Raw genomic sequence first — 17448 nt, 5'->3', positions numbered from 1 at the left:
CCAGAAGACGTTCAATATTCCAATCTTTAGCATAATAATTAGACCAACAGGGTAACACACAATCAAACAACTATCTTGTGTTACCCACACCCCTGTAACACTAAAATTTTTGTTACACTAATCAATAATTTACAAATCTAAAAGAACGAAATGAAGAGACAAACACACCAACAACAAAAAAACTAAAATAATATGGGCCTACAACATTACATCCAACTACCCAGCTTAACATCCTCAATCATTTTAAGTACAATTCCTAATCCATTTATACAAAGTTATTATAACCTCTGTCCCTCCGAATAAGTCTCTCTTAATATGGGTGCTAAGGTACGTCATCAATCTAACCCAAAACGAGGCTGTGGGCGCAGCCACTGCAAGTAGTGACGCCATAGCCTCATTTGGGTTTAGAATTATGACGTCATGCATAAATATTAAGAGAGGCGTATAACACCCTCACCCACATTACATTTCAAAACATTCGTGTAAAGGATTTTCATCATCTATCAGAATGCCGCGCACAGCACAGCATCCTGCTAATTAATACTTAAGGCTGGTCCTAAGTTAGGACGAGTAACTCAACCTAACTTGAGATAAAAATGGTCTTAACTCTTTGTGGTGTCACCCTGGGGCCCTTATGTAAAGCGCATTGATACGGTTAATGTAAGATGTGCTATATAACAACTAGTTATAATAATTTTAATTAAGAAATCCACTAATGCCTTCAATCATCCAAATCCTTTGATTGGTAAGTTTTTGTAAATTAATTTTCAGAGTCATTACAAAACGTATATAGACCCTTTAAGTTGAATTTCTGCTACACTTGAAAAGACAGATATGCCTACCTTCATCCAAATCCTTTGAGAATCGATTAAGAATTCGTCCTGTCGGGGTAGTGTCAAAGAAACTCATCGGACTTCTGAACACCTTAATGAAGACGGTGTCGTGCATCGTTGATGAAGCCTTCAAAAGAATCTGAAGAAGAGAATGAAATGTAGAGAATTCGCTTAGAAGGGGTCAGCCAAATAAAACAATTTGCTCTGGTATTAAAGACAGTGGACACTATTGGTAATTGTCAAAGACTAGTCTTCACTGTTGGTGTATCTCAACATATGCATAAAATAACAAACCTGCGGAAATTTGAGCTCAATCGTTCATCGAAGTTGCAAGATAATAATGAAAGAAAAAACACCCTTGTCACACGAAGTTGTGTGCTTTCAGATGCTTGATTTCGAGACCTCAAGTTCTAAATCTGAGGTCTTGAAATCAAATTCGTGGAATATTACTTCTTTCTCAAAAACTATAGCACTTCAGAGGGAGCCGTTTCTCAGAATGTTTTACACTATCGACAGCACCCCATTACTCATTACCAAGTAAGGTTTTATGCTAATAATTATTTTGAGCAATAACCAATAGTGTCCACTGCCTTTAAAGGCACGCACAAAGACATGTACGAAGGAAAAGGGGAAGACAGAAAGCTCGCTATACAAATGTAATTGCCCGGGATATCAAGATGGAATATAGAAGAATATACTGCTTGACAAATTTCTTTGCTAAGCACAAATTGAGTGGGGCACCAGTCATAACAATGTAATCTTAGGGTAATTTACACTGGTAACCTATTTAGCAAGTTTTTGTGCTTACAGGCTTTATAAAATTGCGCTCTGATCTCCCCAACTTAACAAGAATGGGCAAACTTCAAAACGCTTCCGACCCGTAGACTAGGGAAAGAGAGGGGGGGGGGTGCGAGAAGTTATAAATACCTTCATGAGAACTCCACTTTTCAAGGCACCAAATATGAGGGTAGCAATAAGGGTGACACCATAGATTAACATGTAGAAGTTCAGCTGAGGATTGTCCGATATACTTCCGATAAAAATCGTTGTTGGTGGCTCGTTAGGATCTGTGGAGTTCACTTCTATCTGTCAACAAATAGTGAGGTCAAAAGTTATTCAGTATTCATTTTTCATCTATTAAAACTGGTTGTGAAGCCATGGACTCTCAGAAAAACAAACTTAATCATTGAACTAACCAAGAACCCCCATGGAGAGAAGACAAGGAAGGAAGTTTCAGATGTAGGGAAAACCCCAGTGGCAATTCGAATCTTATATGTTAGTAGTGGGTGTCACAACAAAGTTGCAGTTTTCAAATCGTGCGAATAGAAATTTATTGTTTGTGTTCTAGCTCATTACTGGTGTGTTTATTTACAAAGTTTTTTGTGTATTGATTATATACTTCATAGTTTGTTACTTTTGTGGCAGTGTTTTGAAATAAGTCATTTTTAATGCTGTTTTTACTTTTGGAGCCATTTGTTCTTAAGTAAGTTTTAGTGGTTACATTTTCAATCTTTGTTTACAACTGACTTATTATTTTTGTCTGTCGTGTATCTTTGTAAAAATAGCCTTTTTAAATTGTAAAATGCATCGAGGAATCTCATTTCCATAATACACTACATAAATGCTGTCTTAATAATATTTTTATTACTAGTTATAATTATTAACATACCCCAGTTCCATTTCCTTGATTCAGCCAGAACGACAGCCACCAATTGTTGAAGTTCAGACCGCCGATGACAAGAATGTATGTCAAGAAAGCTAGAAGCACCATGGCGTAACCACCTGCAGCTTTAGCATATCCTTTATACGTCACCCAACCAACAGTACCTGCTGATCGATCTTCAGCTTCTACTAACTTGCCATCTACAAAAAAAAAAACAGATTGAAAATAGAGGAATTGGTTATCAGTGTTCTCTCCCTTCTCTGGAACAACCTCCCCGTCCACATCCGTGACTGCACTACACTAGACTCATTTAAGACTAAACTCAATGTAGCCATGCAGCCTTGATGAAGACATTGACCAATGTTCTTCCAATTGATGTGTCAATGTTCTTCCAATTGATGTGTCTCGCACAGCGGTATGTGGCAGTTAACAGTTATGATGAGGTTTAGCCGATGATTTGCAAGGCGGGTTAGGAAGATCATCTAATCAAACAACAAAGATGTTTTATCCTGTAACTACCGCGCGTCTCAAAAAGAAACTATACACTTTTGAGATGGCTGCCGAATAAAAAATATATGATTCTTGGGGAAAAGGTTTAGGTGTATGGATAGCTTATGGATTCAACTTTCATATGACACCAAAAAGTCTGATAATAATTTGTGCTTGGGTGAGCACTGCTCACTTTTGTAAAGGGTATATTCTTTATTCAGCAGCCATTTTAAAAATGTATATTTTGTTTGGAGATACCCTGTGCATGTATTGAATACTGATTGTTTTTCCTTACCCTCTACCCTGTCCTCTGACATCTGAGATGAAGTACTAGCGTTACTCCTTGAAGACATTGTGCTGAGACTTCTCTTGAACTTAGATCCAGCATCACCGTCTCCTTCGAGATCCTCAGCATTGTTATTGTCTTCAGTCTCTGCCTTAGCATGATGCTTCTGGATGAGACGACCGTACTCCGTCCCATCCACCATCAACTCCTCATGGGTACCTCTCTCCTTGATACTACCTTGGCTCATGGTCAAGATGATGTCGCAGTCTTTGAGATACTGTCAAGAAGATCACATTACTTATTGATTAAGAGGGAAGGCTTATGACGTTTAGTAATTACTCTAAGAGTCAATGTCAAATCCTCTTAAAAGAGAAGGTATACATTTGGTAATCACTTTGAAAATTAATGGCAATAAATTGTTGACGTTACCTGAAGTTGATGAGTGACAAAAAGAATTGTTTTTCCATTGAGGGCGCCCTTGATGCACTCGTTGAAGATATGCAATCCAACGTGAGAATCGACTGCGCTCAGAGGGTCATCGAGTAAGTAGACATCACGATCGGCGTATACTGCCCTCGCCAGACTCACACGCTGCTTCTGACCACCGCTCAAGTTGATTCCTCGCTCACCAATCTAGTGAGGGAACAATTTTGGGGTGAAATTTTTCATAACTAGTATATTCTCAAAATCAAAAGCCGGTTCATACTTCTCTGCTTAACTACTTGTTGAGCTTAAAGGTACTGGACACTATATGTAACTACTCAAAATAATTGTAAGCATAAAAACTTACTTGGTAACGAGCAATGGAGAGCTGTTGATAGTATAAAAAACATTCTGAGAAACGGCTTCCTCTGAAGTAACATACTTTTTTAGAAAGAAGTATTTTCTCAGTAAAATACTTGAATTGATTTCGAAACCTCTCACATGAGGTCTCGAAATCAAGCATTTGAAGGCACACAACTTCATGTGACAAGGGTGTTTTTCTTCTATTATTATCTCGCAACTTCGACGACCAATTGAGTTCAAATTTTCACAGGTTTGTTATTTTGTGCAAATTTTTAGATACACCAAGTGAGAAGACTGGTCTTTGACCATTACCGAAGGTATCCAGTGTCTTCTAGCAACTTTGTGAATTCGGGCGATAAGACATGAAAAAATGAAAAAAAAGATTCATACCTCCGTCATATCACCATCCGTCAGTATTTCCAAGTCTTGCGTCAAGCAACACGCATAGATAGCTTTTTCATATCGCTCCTCGTCCATCTCCTCGCCAAATAGAATATTCTCTTGGAGCGTTGCGTTGAATATCCACGGCTCTTGAGCAGCGTATGCAAATGAGCCAGAGACTAAACATGAGCCTTGCATGGTGTGCATTTGTCCGAGGATAGCTGAGATAATTGAGGTTTTGCCACTACCTACTGCACCACACACTCCAGTCAGTTTACCCTGCGGAGTCATAATAATTGTATTGTATAGAATTTTATTTTACAAAAAAAAGGAACAAGCCCCATACCCTGGGGAAGAAGCCCCATACCCTGGGGAAGAAGCCCCATACCCTGGGGAAGGGTTACAACAATAACAAAATGTAAACTTGTGATACAAAAAAGGAGAGGTAAACAAGAATAAAATATTAAATTATATTTGGGTTTCCTTTACCCTAAAAGCAGAGAATATGTACTTCGCAACACAATTCATAATTTTTTTATCAGAAAAATGGGGTAAGGAAAGCTTTGTTTTGAATTTTGAGACCCATTTACGTAGCACCTTCTGATGGTTTAAGGGTGCTGTGGCATATTCAGTAGCCACTGTCAGCAACACTGGGGGGGGCAAACCCCTTCTCTTATAGCAATCATTACAAACAGAAAATTGCTACCATAATTGCTCCATAAAAAGTTGGGAAGGTAGTGCATTCTACTTCATCAGTCAGGCTCCTAGTGGGTGATACCCATGCCTACATCATTACGGACTGTGAAGGGGGTAACCCATGCTTCAGCCCCAGGAGCAGGTGGCAACGAGCGCCTGGTGACAGTTGATTTTGGTCTACAGCCCAAACCAGTTAAGTGGAACCCTCACCTTGAAGTGGTCTTACGGTCTTACGATCTCGCATGAAAAGAAAATCCCCAAACAATCTTAATGTTTTTGATCCATTGGAAATTAACTTTTGGACGACAGATCGCAAATTTAATTTAAATTTGAGAGAAACAACTGTACCTTTTCAAGAGTGAGATCGATATTAAAGAGCGTCTCGATCTTTGAATCATCAACATTGACAACGTCACCATTTGCATTCAACCTTGACCCCTTCCGGGTTGCAGCTGCTTTTCCATTACTCAGTGAGGAATCAGCATTGTTGTTTGAGTTTCCATTTCCGGTCAGCGGAATGTCTTCAAATTCAGCGCTGTCCTCTCTAGCGCTCGATACTGACGTGACACTAGGACCATCTTTTGAGACACCATTCCCTGTTAGTGAACAACCGGAAAGTAATTACAAGAATCTAGCTACAATTCCGGCCAAATCTAGTTGCACCCCTGCACCATGGCCCCAGGGGAGGATTTCACAAAGAGTTAAGACTTGTCTTATCTCGAGTTAGGACGAGTTACTCATCCTAACTTAGGATTAGTCTTAAGTTTTGAATATGTCTCCTATGAATAGTCCTAAGTTAAGACTATTTGTGAAAGCGACCCCAGTACCCCCTTTCAATGGTGGCTCTCCTTACAGGGTCTTCTGTGTTCCCATCAACATTGAGCAGGGGGACGGGAGAAGGGAATGTTTGTTGTAACGGGGGAAGTGAACAGGGAATAGCCAAAGCAGTTTGCTTGGGATTGTAGCCTTTGTGTTTTTTAAGGGATTGTATACATTTGGTAATTGGAATCCACTGTTGTTTCAATGCTATAGTTGTAGATATAAACCTAAAACCAAAACCTGTAAAAATAACATGCAGGAAGCATTATGTGCAACTGGAACACACTATATGAAACAGTAACGCTTCTCTGGTTTAAATTCTTTTGGATAAAAAGTGTTATCTTTTTTCCATAATCGCAGTACTTCAAAGTGAAAAGCCTGATCATGCATGTCTTTCCTTGGGGAAAAATGGTGCGATGAAATCGTACACCACTGAGAATGAGGTTGCTATAACCTCTTAACATACTTACCAGGTTTTGCATCATCAACTGAGACTGAGACTGCATCTACATCCATTCCATTTGCAACCTCTTTATCATCAATTTCTTCATCTTCAATCTCGTCATTAATCTCATCTTCAATCTCGTCATTAAGAGACTTCAGCTTATCCCAGGCAAAGGTAGCGCCTTCAATGACGACACTGTATTTGCCGTTTGGTGCCATTTGTTGAAGCGGGGCAATGTCTTCCATGTCCAAGACACTCTATAAAAAATTTGAAAATTGGGGGTTGAACGTTAATCTGGAGGTCGTTCATGTCTTGCCTTTGTAAATTTTTCTTTGTTCAAACCCAAACAGTAAACAAATATATATATATTTTATTAATATTTTTATAAATTAGAAATATACTCAACCATTGCTTCGTCCTTCGGATGGGACGTAAAGCCGTTGGTCCTGTGTGTTGTGTAATGCACATAAAAAAACCCAGTGCACTTATCTAAAAAAGAAAAGGGTTCACCCCGGTGTTCCTGGTTTGATTGGCAGCATATTGCACCACAGCACCCATAACATGGTGCTATGAAGTAGGTCTCATAATTCAAACGTAGTCCCACTTACCTTGCAGGAAAAAAATGGAAGTTAAAAGATTTGATCGTCACTGAGAGACGGATTTGGGCGCTATATAAAAAGCCACTATTATTATTATTATGATGTGAACTTACTTTTATCCTTCTCAGTGCGATAGATGACTCTGCCAGAAGACGAACAGCAAACGGAGTCGGTCCAAGAACAACTCTCAATGTATTCAAAACAGCTATAAGAGTAAAGGCCTGTAAAAAATAAAAGTAATACACAATATTATTATTAGCATGACAGCGAGAGCTGACTTGAAAGAGTTGAAGCCAATGGTTCTTTTCAGAACCACCCCCAACTAAATTAGAGATAGTCATTACATGGTGTTACTGCAAACCTTTGCGAATCGTATTTCCACCATGCAAAGTTTTAAATCTTACTGAGAGCAGACTTGGATGCCTTGGCGCTTTAACAAATTTTGAAGGATGCGGTCTCCTTCGAGAAAACCACTGACTTGAGGGAGGGTGCACTTCAACAATAACTTTACTTTGAATTTTCAAAGAAACAAACACTTTGTTGGGAACATACCTCAGCTGCCGTCAGAGTGTTTCCAAAGCTGATGTGAATAATGATGGACAACACCGTCGCCACGTTGGGTACCAGCGGAACCAGTGATAGACTGAAACTAATCATGTATGCAACTGTCTCCAGAAGACGACGTTCCTTGGCTCGAATAGCTGTGCAAAGAATAGGTAACAGATTATTGGCCCAATGGAAAGATCAACACAGATAAGATTCGTTTCTGTTAATTAAAGTTATTCTTTTCTGGGGAAGCAATTTGCAGACCATGGAGGAGGAGGTGCTTGTATAGAGCACAATAAAGATAACTCATTGAATAATTTGTCAAATAAGAATACATGTTACACTTTGTAGAAAGATCTTCCTCATTAAGATTCTTAAGTTGTAAAATTCTGGTTCGGTAAACCTTTGGAGCTACAAAATTCGAACCCTACATGTATGTGTACATTTAGCTGTACATTTAGCTGTAGAAAAAAACAACCTGAACTGTGATCGCAAAGCGTGCAAGCTTGGGAGCGCGAAAACATACATTTATCTATGGTTTTGAAAGCCTTTTTTTTTTTAAGTTTAGTGCAAACAATAAATAAAGTACTATTCTAAAAACTATTCTAAGATTCAAGTACTATTCCAACCTGCGACTTTCTTGGCGAATGGTTCCTCCCAAGCATACATCTTGATAAGTTTGACGAAAGTCAGCACTTCACTCATCTTCTGAACTCTCTCATCAGTGACTAAAATCCCTCGCTGACGAAACTTGGCCGAGACCTTTCCCATGATCATCTGAAACAAAATAGTTGACATTATAACTGTGAGCCCACCAACCATAGTTCTCCTTTGAGCAGAAGAACCAATCAGAGCAGTGCTGACTCTACACTGAAACCTCTGAATCCATATAAAGAGACCTGGGGTTGATTTCACAAAGAGTTAGGACTGGTCCTTACTTAGGACTAGTCCTATGAGATATTAAAAACGTATGGCTAGTCCTAAGTTACGACGAGTAACTCGTCCTAAGTCGAGATTACACAAGTCTTAACTTTTTGTGAAATCCACCCAAGCATCTTAAAGGCACTGGACACTATTGGCAACTACTCAAAATAATTGTTAGCATAAAACCTTACTTGGTAACAAGCAACGGAGAGCCGTTGATAGTCTAAAACATAGTTCCCTCTGAAGTTGCATAGTTTTTTAGAAAGAGATAATTTCTCACACAAATAATAAATGACTTCTGACCTGAAGACTTTTGTCAGGCATTTGAAATCACACAAATTTGTGCAACAAGGGTGTTTTTTTTCTCTCATTATTCTCCAGTGTTTTCTTGCATCTTTGAAAACCAATCAAGTCAAAATGTTCACAGATTTTTTATTTTATACATATGTTGGGATAAACCAAGTGAGAACACTGGTCCTTGACAAGGTGTCCAGTGCCTTTAAACACTCTTCACCACTCTGTCGCTTAGAAACACTAAACCCCTCGGCCACGCCTCGCCAACATTATTGATGTTAGTACCTGTAGTGGTGTGATGATAAGAAACGTTCCTAGCGTTCCAATCAAGGCAGCTGGTCCAATAATCACAGAGACTGCGATGATACAAGACAGTAATAAGAAACAAGACGAGATGAGGATTGTACCAATCACTAAGGCATCAAAGATGCGCTGACTGTCATTGGTGCAGATGTTCACTATCTAAAATATAAGAAAAAAGAAACAATATTATTGGTTTAATGTCTTATATGGTAATTTCCACGGCCTGCCATGGCCTCTATTGTCCTGGACACAATTGAATACAGCTGCTTAAGCCCCAAAAGTAGCTAAGCATAACAAAATTATGCTTACCAGAATAAGGTTAAAGTTGTCCTCCCCTCCCCCCCCCCCCCCCCACCCCAGACAACAACTTACAAGATTTTCCAATGGATGTGCCCTTTACCAAAGGCCATGTCAATTCTGCTGAGTTTTGAAAAAATATAACAAATTTGAGATCAATCTTAGTGCTTGTTCTGAGAACAGCTCAAATATAAAACTGTGTTTAATACTCATTTTGACTCCGGCCTTGAAACACATTGTCTGGTCCAGGAAAAGTTTTGAGCTACAAGCGCCTGAAGTGTAGTGGACTTTCCCACCCATACATTTGAGCCCTCTTAGAACTGAAATAAAGAATTCAAACCTCGCCAACTGTCCTGTCTTGAAGACTTCGTAGCCTGGCAATCTTCTTAAACATCATGGTGAGAATTCCACCACGGAGACGCGTAGCCGTACGAAAGCTTGTAGTCCAATAGGTAGCATCGCAGAAAATACGTATGAAGTTTAGCGCTAGGATTGAGAAGACGATGGCTAATCCATATCCAATATTCTGTTCCTCGGCTTCGGTGTACTCTAAGAGACGCTGGACTAATACTGCCTGGTTAGGAAACAAAACACAAAGATCAAATTTTAATCCTCTTTGCCTGCTTTACTTATTTTTTAAGGAATTTTAGTTTAGTTTTTGTTAATATATTGTCTTGATAGTAACTCTTCAGTACTCGCTTTTGTTTGCATTTTGAACCCTAGGTTTTATACACGTACAATCTATTTTATGTATTCTGAAAGCGCCATTCTTGTATAATGTCGTTGTACAATCTTTTTTATGTCATGTATGAACTAAAAAGTGTCATCAATCACACGTACGTGTACAACCCATAATATTCATGTTTATCACAATCATGACAAGAGGGCATTATCACTGAAGAAGGCCTGACAAGAGGGCATTATCACTGTAGAAACACTATTGACTTTGGAATGTACATGTACCGAGGCAACACAGATCAGCAAAATGCATTTTGCTCAAATTCGTAAAGCTGGGCATTGTAGGTTTAAAACGCAAACAAGAATCGGGCACTGAACGAGTTAAGTAAGATACATTGTTGGATCATTGTCGGGGGGCGGGGGGGGGGGGGGAGGAGGGGGGGTGTCTGAACATGCAGTTATTCTACCTTCTGTTTGTCTAAGCATAGAGGACGTCCTTGCTCTATGGTTTAAGCAAACCAAACTGTAAATATTGAATGCTAATCTGTCTGGAAAAGGTACAACCAGTATCTGATGTAATTATTTTAACAAAAATTCGCATAAAAAAATCTGGGTATGAATTTAAAATGAGTCACGAAACCAATGAATAATAGGCCCTGCAACGCAAGATTTCTCAGAGTGTCAGACAGGCAGCCTTTCTTCTAGTTCTGGTCTGCTCGGCTGATGAGCGGAGTCGCAGGTCTAGAAGTACTAGCAAGCCATGGTGCCCCATGTCTTGGTCTTGTTGCCCCTGCAAACGTTTCCCATTGACTTTAAGATTTTCCAATGGAAGTGTCCTTTGCAAAATGAAAAGAAGGCCATGCCCATTCAAAAATGAAATTCCAGGCCAGCCGTCGATTTCACCAAACCCTTCCTAACTTAGGCTTAATCTTAGGACTTAGGACACATTGAACCCATCCTAAGCTAGGATTCATGAGTTACTCATCCTAACTCCAGGAATTCTAGCATTGTGTGAAATCAGCTGCTGGAGTCGGTGCCTGTATGCGTCATTGCTGATAACAAAGTCTGAAGCTAGGATCCAAACTGCAGGAGGAATGTTGAAAAGATAGCTTTTCCACCTTTTGGTAAAGTAACCCCTGGAAGGAGTTACATCCTCAGTATCTTCAGCGCTAAAGTCTTAATGAGCTTTTGGTAACAGTATCATCAGTGCTAGAGACGGAATAGCAGCTAAATTTTGTCACCAGGCAGACATAAAAAGTCTAGATTAAGATAAAAGTCTAAAGCTCTTATCTCTCTAATGGGTATGTGGCGTGTTGTGTCCAAGCCGTTTAGTTTATCGAACTCAAGTTCTCGTGCCTTCAGGGTTTGAATTCTGGTCATGACACTTGTGTTCTTCTGCAAGACACTTCACCATTATTGATTTGCAATTCGGATTTCATTCAATTAATTTATTGTAGTTGTGAAGCCAATGCTTTCTAGAAAAGCGAACTTAATCACTGTACTAGCTAAGAACCCAATGGAGTGAAGACAAGGAAAGAAGTTTCAGTTTTAGATGTGAAAGGAAAACCCCAAAGAACTGTCCAGGAAAACCCACTAGGCACCGAGGTATGGACTGAAAAACCAATCCACATAGTGCCCCGGCAGGATTCAACTGGAATATACTACAGTGTCCGGCAGTGGTGTATTTGGGGAAGTTTTGAGAGTTTTGGGGATGGACAAATATTTGGACTTACCGTGGTGACGAAGACACAAGAGACGGACATAAGGAGGAAAAACAGGCTCATTAGATGACGAGTCCGAACAAACCGAAGACAAACTTTCTTCAACGATGCTTTCTCTTTACCATTTTTCTTCAATTCCTCTTCCCACAATGCTTGAAATCTGTCAAAATACAGCAATAAACAAATGTTTTATTATTTGTTGTCACTGGAAAAACACAACAAAAAGAAGTATATAGGTCTAACTAAGGCAACTAAACATTTCTATACTTCACAAATTCTAGAATATAAACTGATAAAATAACATCAAGGCTTGAATTTTACACTGGACCGCAGGCCCGAGGCAAATGACAAATGAAATCAATCGTCTCTAAGATGTCTCAGCATTATCAAATCATGGAGGAAGATGTCTTAGCACTATCAAATCATGGAGGAAGATGTCTTAGCACTTGTTCAAATCATGGAGGAAGAAATAAAAACAGTTCAAACCTAAATGCATGTTTAAAAACTGGGTCAACAAGTTAAATAGTGAAACCAAGGAGCAGACGTTGTCAGATTGAAAAGCGGAATTTAAGTCAAGTTTAAGAACACAAATTTTGAAAGAGCAGAATGGGAGTTGATTCCAATTAGAGATGCTGCACTGAGAAAGAAAAACATTTTGTGGAATTCAGTCTTGGATGTGGAATGGATAACATAAATAAATGGATAAGAAAGGAATGTGAGATGACGGAGGAAGAACACATCCAGGCTTCCTCCATGGTGAAATCAACCCTTTAATCCCCTTTCACACAAGAGCAATTTAGCAAGGGTCCCATGCTAAAATGTAGCATTGTTGTAAAATTATACAAAATGTACCTCATGTGAAAGGACAACAATTGTTTCTACATGTACTATCCAAGTTCTCTTGCAGTATCCTGTCAAACATTGCTACATTTTACAACCATGCTAAACAATTAAGCAAAGAACCACAGTTAAATTGCTGTTGTTTGAATGGCACTTTAGAGACCAAAGCGACTGCAAGCGACTTCTTCTGTTCAAATATTGGCAGGCCAGCCGCTTGGAATTTTTGCTATTTACCCCAGAAAAACACCAAGAAACAGTTGTTTTCCCCCAACCGACTTATCCTAAAATTCTCAAGCCTAACAGGACCAACTTTTAAACTGATCAAATCTCCTCAAAAGTTGGAGAACATAGCACCGAGATTTGGCTAGATTGTTATTAAACAATTTTATTACATGACCATTTCATAAAATATAATTATGTCCAGGGCAGCAAGGCAAAAAATAACCAGCAACTTTTTGCCGAGAGGTCTTTAGTGAAGTTTTGTTTGCCGTGAAGTCTTGTGTCAACTTTTGTTTGCTGTGAACGATATATCACAAAAGAGACATAAATGTAGGTAAGGGTATAAGGAGGAGAGCCATGAAACTGGGCCCAGATCAGAAACACCAAAGCTTGCATCTGTAACCATTAGGCCATGAGATGACACAAAGAAATCCAGACAGGATTTGCTCCTCTTGCATTCTTGTTAACAACAGTGCATCTAGAGTAAGCTGAAGGACAATGTAACTATGGAGCTATATGTGTGTACGGTGTAATAAACAGTGAGTGCCCTTTTGAGGGGCTTTAGCCTTTTTACATGAACACCGAAAACCAACGACTAATGTTTACGGTTTAGAGACCTATTGTGAAGCAGGCTTTTGTCATCATAATCAATGCAGGAATGTGGCTGTACCTGGAATTGTGAACTTTTACTCAGAATACGGACATGCAGCATTGAAGCTACACTTATTTTAGTAGTGGACTCTAAACCCACAAAGGGCAATGTTCAGATGAACACAAATTATTTTAGTTCAGACATGGAGCCATCATTGCTGAAATGCAATTTGGGGGAAATCTGTGCTGGGCAGGCACTGTATTCTACTCAGAGTGCTGGGCGAAAAATTTAGTTTTGGGCAGGCCTGCCCCTCACCTCCCACCTGCTGCCTGCCATGCACACGCGCGCCTCCCTTCATATCGAATTGGAAGTTTGAAGGATTAGAGGAGATCTAATTGAGATCTTTAAGATTTGTAACAGCCTAGTGGAAGATATCAAACCAGAAGAGCTTTTTACAATGTCACATAAGCACAAGAGACACAATTACAAACTCTTTAAGAAACAGCTCCTTAAGGGACTAATTTTGAGGACAAACTTCTTGTCCAAACAGGTTGCTGGGTTGCCGAATTATGGAATCACCTGCCTCAACATGTGGTCAATGTTAAGATAACAAACAAGTTAAAAGAAAAAATATAGTTCTCGGAAGAAAATTGATACTGGTAACTAAAAAGGCTTTAAGACATAGACATTTCACTCATCAGTCCTAAGTAATTATTTTAAAGGTAAATCTAAAGAGATAGCACGCACGCTTGCAGTAACTTGGTGAGAGTTAATTATTCCATATAGAGCCACAGGCGTCCATGTTTCCTTCCTCCATGCTTAATCACGACAAAAATAGACAAAGCATACTCCCTTTAAAGGCACTGGACACTATAGACTGTGCAAGTCTCGCGCAGATTTGAACGTCCGGGACCATTGTGGTCCCAACCTTATGGAGTTTTACGTTGGGGAGATTTTGTTTCGTCCATTACTTTAGTTTAATATAGTTTATAACCATAAAAATGACATATGGTTGTTAAAAATATAATACTAATTAACAACATATGTAAAAGTAAAAATAAAGTCAACATAATAACGAAGAAAATCCGATATTTAAACTTGACCTCAGGTCAGGTTATTTGTAAAAAATTAAGAATTGTGCCCATCTCCGATCACGAAACCTACGCAGACGCTTGTTTTGGTTGCGCGGGGTTGAAAGCCTTTTCATTGGTCGCGTAGGCGTCGGCTTCCTCTTTAAAATGCGTCACGCGTTTATCTAACGCCCTTGCGACCATCGTGCGTCCGCGTATTAACCAGCTTTCCGTAGTTTCACATTTGGGCGTAGATTTACAAAAGGGGTTTCAAAACACTTAAGATCAAACAAACATCCTTGTCCCAGAGTTTTACTTTTGTCTATACATAGACTTTAACCGATAATTGTGTATTTGTTTATAAAGCTAAAACTAATTTAAACAAGCTCTATTTGGTATTTTTGTTGTTCAGATTCGGCATTAAGAAAAAAATTTAAGCGAAGATTTGATTCATAAAAAATTAAGTTATTCAGTTGTCGTGTTTTCTCGCTCCGGTGCGCGCGAGACTTGCACAGTCTATTGGTAATTACTCAAAATAATTGTTAGCATAAAACCTTACTTGGTAACGAATAATGGGGAGAGGTTGATAGTATAAAACATTGTGAGAAACGGCTCCCTCTGAAGTAACAGAGTTTTTGAGAAAGAAGTAATTTTCCACTAAAATATTTGAATTTGATTTCAAAACTTCAGAATTAGATTTGGAGGTCTCAAAATCAACCAGCTGAAAGCACACAACTTTGTGTGACAAGGGTGTTTTTTCTTCCATTATTATCTCGCAACTTCAACGACCAATTGAGTTCAAACTTTCACAGTTATTTATACAGTTTGTTATTTTGTGCATTTGTTGAGATACACCAAGTGAGAAGCCTGGTCTTTGACAATATTACCAAAGGTGTCCAGTATCTTTAGTGAGAATATACATCATGTAGGGCAAAGTGCAGATCAGGGCAGTTCCCTAACAGTGTATATTGACTCAGTGGTATTTGCTGATCTACTATGCCCACTGACAGGCTGCACTGAACCATGTGAAATGCCTGCAATTTCTGGGCCTTTTAGTTACAATAGCTATATCGCTGAATTTCTGATGCAATATGTAGGGGAAATGTCATTCAAGGGTATTTTTAGTTCTTAATCTCGAATCGTTATCATAAATAGAGGGTCAATTGTTTGGACTAACAATATGAACTATTCAATAAAATTGAAGGTGTTTATCAAGTAAAATGTTGAGGGTACTTAAATTTAATCAGTTTCACATATTATCGGAAAGTTCTTTCAACATTGCTGAGTCATGTTTCTATACTGTTTTCATTGAACCATGACAAAATAATGAAACATTTCTCTTTTATTGGCGAAACCAAATTGTTACAGTAACAATTTGACAATGAAATAGGCATACGAAAAGGCATGGAAAAGGTGATGGACTAGTGAAATGCCAAGCAAACTGGTCCTACTGACCAGTCACTGAAAAAGTTAAATGACTAACCCTGCCAGCCCTATATTGGCAATATCTCCCTATGAGTCAATATCTTTGTTCGGGGCTGCGAGTCAGAAGCTCTTGTGGTTTATTACTTGATATCAAATATTCTACTGTTTTTTATTTTATCTGTACGAGGTTGAATCTGAGAATCCTGACTGAGCGGTTTGCACTGGTGACAACCTCTCACCTCCTTATGCTTAGGGAGTTGCAGCGATACCAACACTTCATTTCAGACAATCTTTATTACTTTATGTGCTTAGTAAGTAGATATACTGCCAATTGTTGATCTAGCATCTTATCATTACTGCAACATGGACAATATGTAAATTACACTCTTTAATAATTTATTAGGTCATTATTGCCGCTGATAAGATTTTGATGTGACATTTGACTTCCTTTACTTGTTACTTGATCAAAGCAAAATGAGTCGTTGGTGACCTAGGTAAGTTTTCATACTTCAATACCGTGTTGATATCACCGTTGGTTCAAAAGTTGTGAAAGCAGACACACCAAGAGATGCGAGAGAATAAAACTGAGAAAAGGGATCTTTATAGTTGAGATGTTTATCGAAAATCAACAGTTGGCACATTTTCTTTCAATGCCAATTTCAACACTTTTCAATGTTATTTATCATTCAATGTTACCAATTTAAAATAAACATATTTTTGACATTAAAGATTCTATGTCAGATTTTTAATCTTGATTAAAAATTCAATAGGTATTTTTATGGGGGTCAAAGAGTTACAAGCTTTCATTTGAGCCATTGCTCGAAAAAGTCCGCCAATTATTAGTAGCTGTGAAATAAAGTGCTCAAAATTAGTTTTTGTCGGGATCCCGACAATATGTCACGTGACCAATTCTTATGTGTTTTATAAGAAATGTTTTAAATTGTTGTCATGGTTTCTGACCATTAAAAGTAAAAGTTAGAGCGGGTGATACTCCTTGAAATACCATTCACTCAAAAAAAACCTATTTTTTAATGGTTGGGGCCAAAAATCGACATAGCATCTTTAAGTCATTCAAGTTGCCAGACAGTAATGAAAGGAAAACAAAAACGGCAAAACATTTAGGTGTTTTTTTCAGATGCCTAAAAAAAGGCTTCATCAGGCCTTAAGTCTTTTAGTATTTGAGTGAGAAAAAACCTTTCTCAAAAACCATACTACTTCAGAGGGAGCTTTACCATTTCTCACAAAAAGTATAATATCAACAGCTCTCCATTTCTCATTACCAATTAAGTGTTTATGCTATCAATTATTTTGAGTACTTTACAAATAGTGTCCAGTGCCTTCAATAGGCAATTCTAGGGTTGTACTGCCAGCAGTTTCCCCACTATCCGCATTCAATCATTTCTCCTATGCACCAACTACATAACTATACCATTAAAGCCATTGGACCCTTTCGGTAAACACTATTGTCCAAGGCCCACACTTTGTGTATCACAACTTCTATATCAAATAACAAAGCTGTGAAAATTTAGGCTCAATCGGTCA

General features: G+C 38.6%; 1 protein-coding gene across 2 annotated transcripts in view; it reads right to left on the bottom strand.

The window, feature by feature from the left end:
* LOC139944967 (ATP-binding cassette sub-family C member 5-like) overlaps nt 1-17448 on the bottom strand; it is a 30648-nt gene that overhangs the window by 8148 nt on the left and 5052 nt on the right. For both annotated transcript variants that reach the window (XM_071942165.1, XM_071942166.1), the window contains 14 exons: nt 11773-11920; nt 9702-9935; nt 9047-9223; nt 8173-8320; nt 7550-7698; nt 7111-7218; nt 6424-6655; nt 5483-5730; nt 4448-4717; nt 3701-3904; nt 3281-3548; nt 2503-2696; nt 1761-1919; nt 843-972 (listed from right to left, as the gene is read on the bottom strand). In XM_071942165.1, coding sequence (XP_071798266.1) covers nt 843-972; nt 1761-1919; nt 2503-2696; nt 3281-3548; nt 3701-3904; nt 4448-4717; nt 5483-5730; nt 6424-6655; nt 7111-7218; nt 7550-7698; nt 8173-8320; nt 9047-9223; nt 9702-9935; nt 11773-11920 — 2669 coding nt within the window. The remainder of the gene's footprint in view (nt 1-842; nt 973-1760; nt 1920-2502; nt 2697-3280; nt 3549-3700; nt 3905-4447; nt 4718-5482; nt 5731-6423; nt 6656-7110; nt 7219-7549; nt 7699-8172; nt 8321-9046; nt 9224-9701; nt 9936-11772; nt 11921-17448) is intronic.

Source organism: Asterias amurensis, chromosome 12, assembly GCF_032118995.1.
Source record: "Asterias amurensis chromosome 12, ASM3211899v1".
Lineage (NCBI taxonomy): Eukaryota > Metazoa > Echinodermata > Asteroidea > Forcipulatida > Asteriidae > Asterias > Asterias amurensis.
The sequence above is the reverse complement of the archived record's forward strand: the minus strand, read 5'-3'. Positions and strand labels throughout refer to the sequence as shown.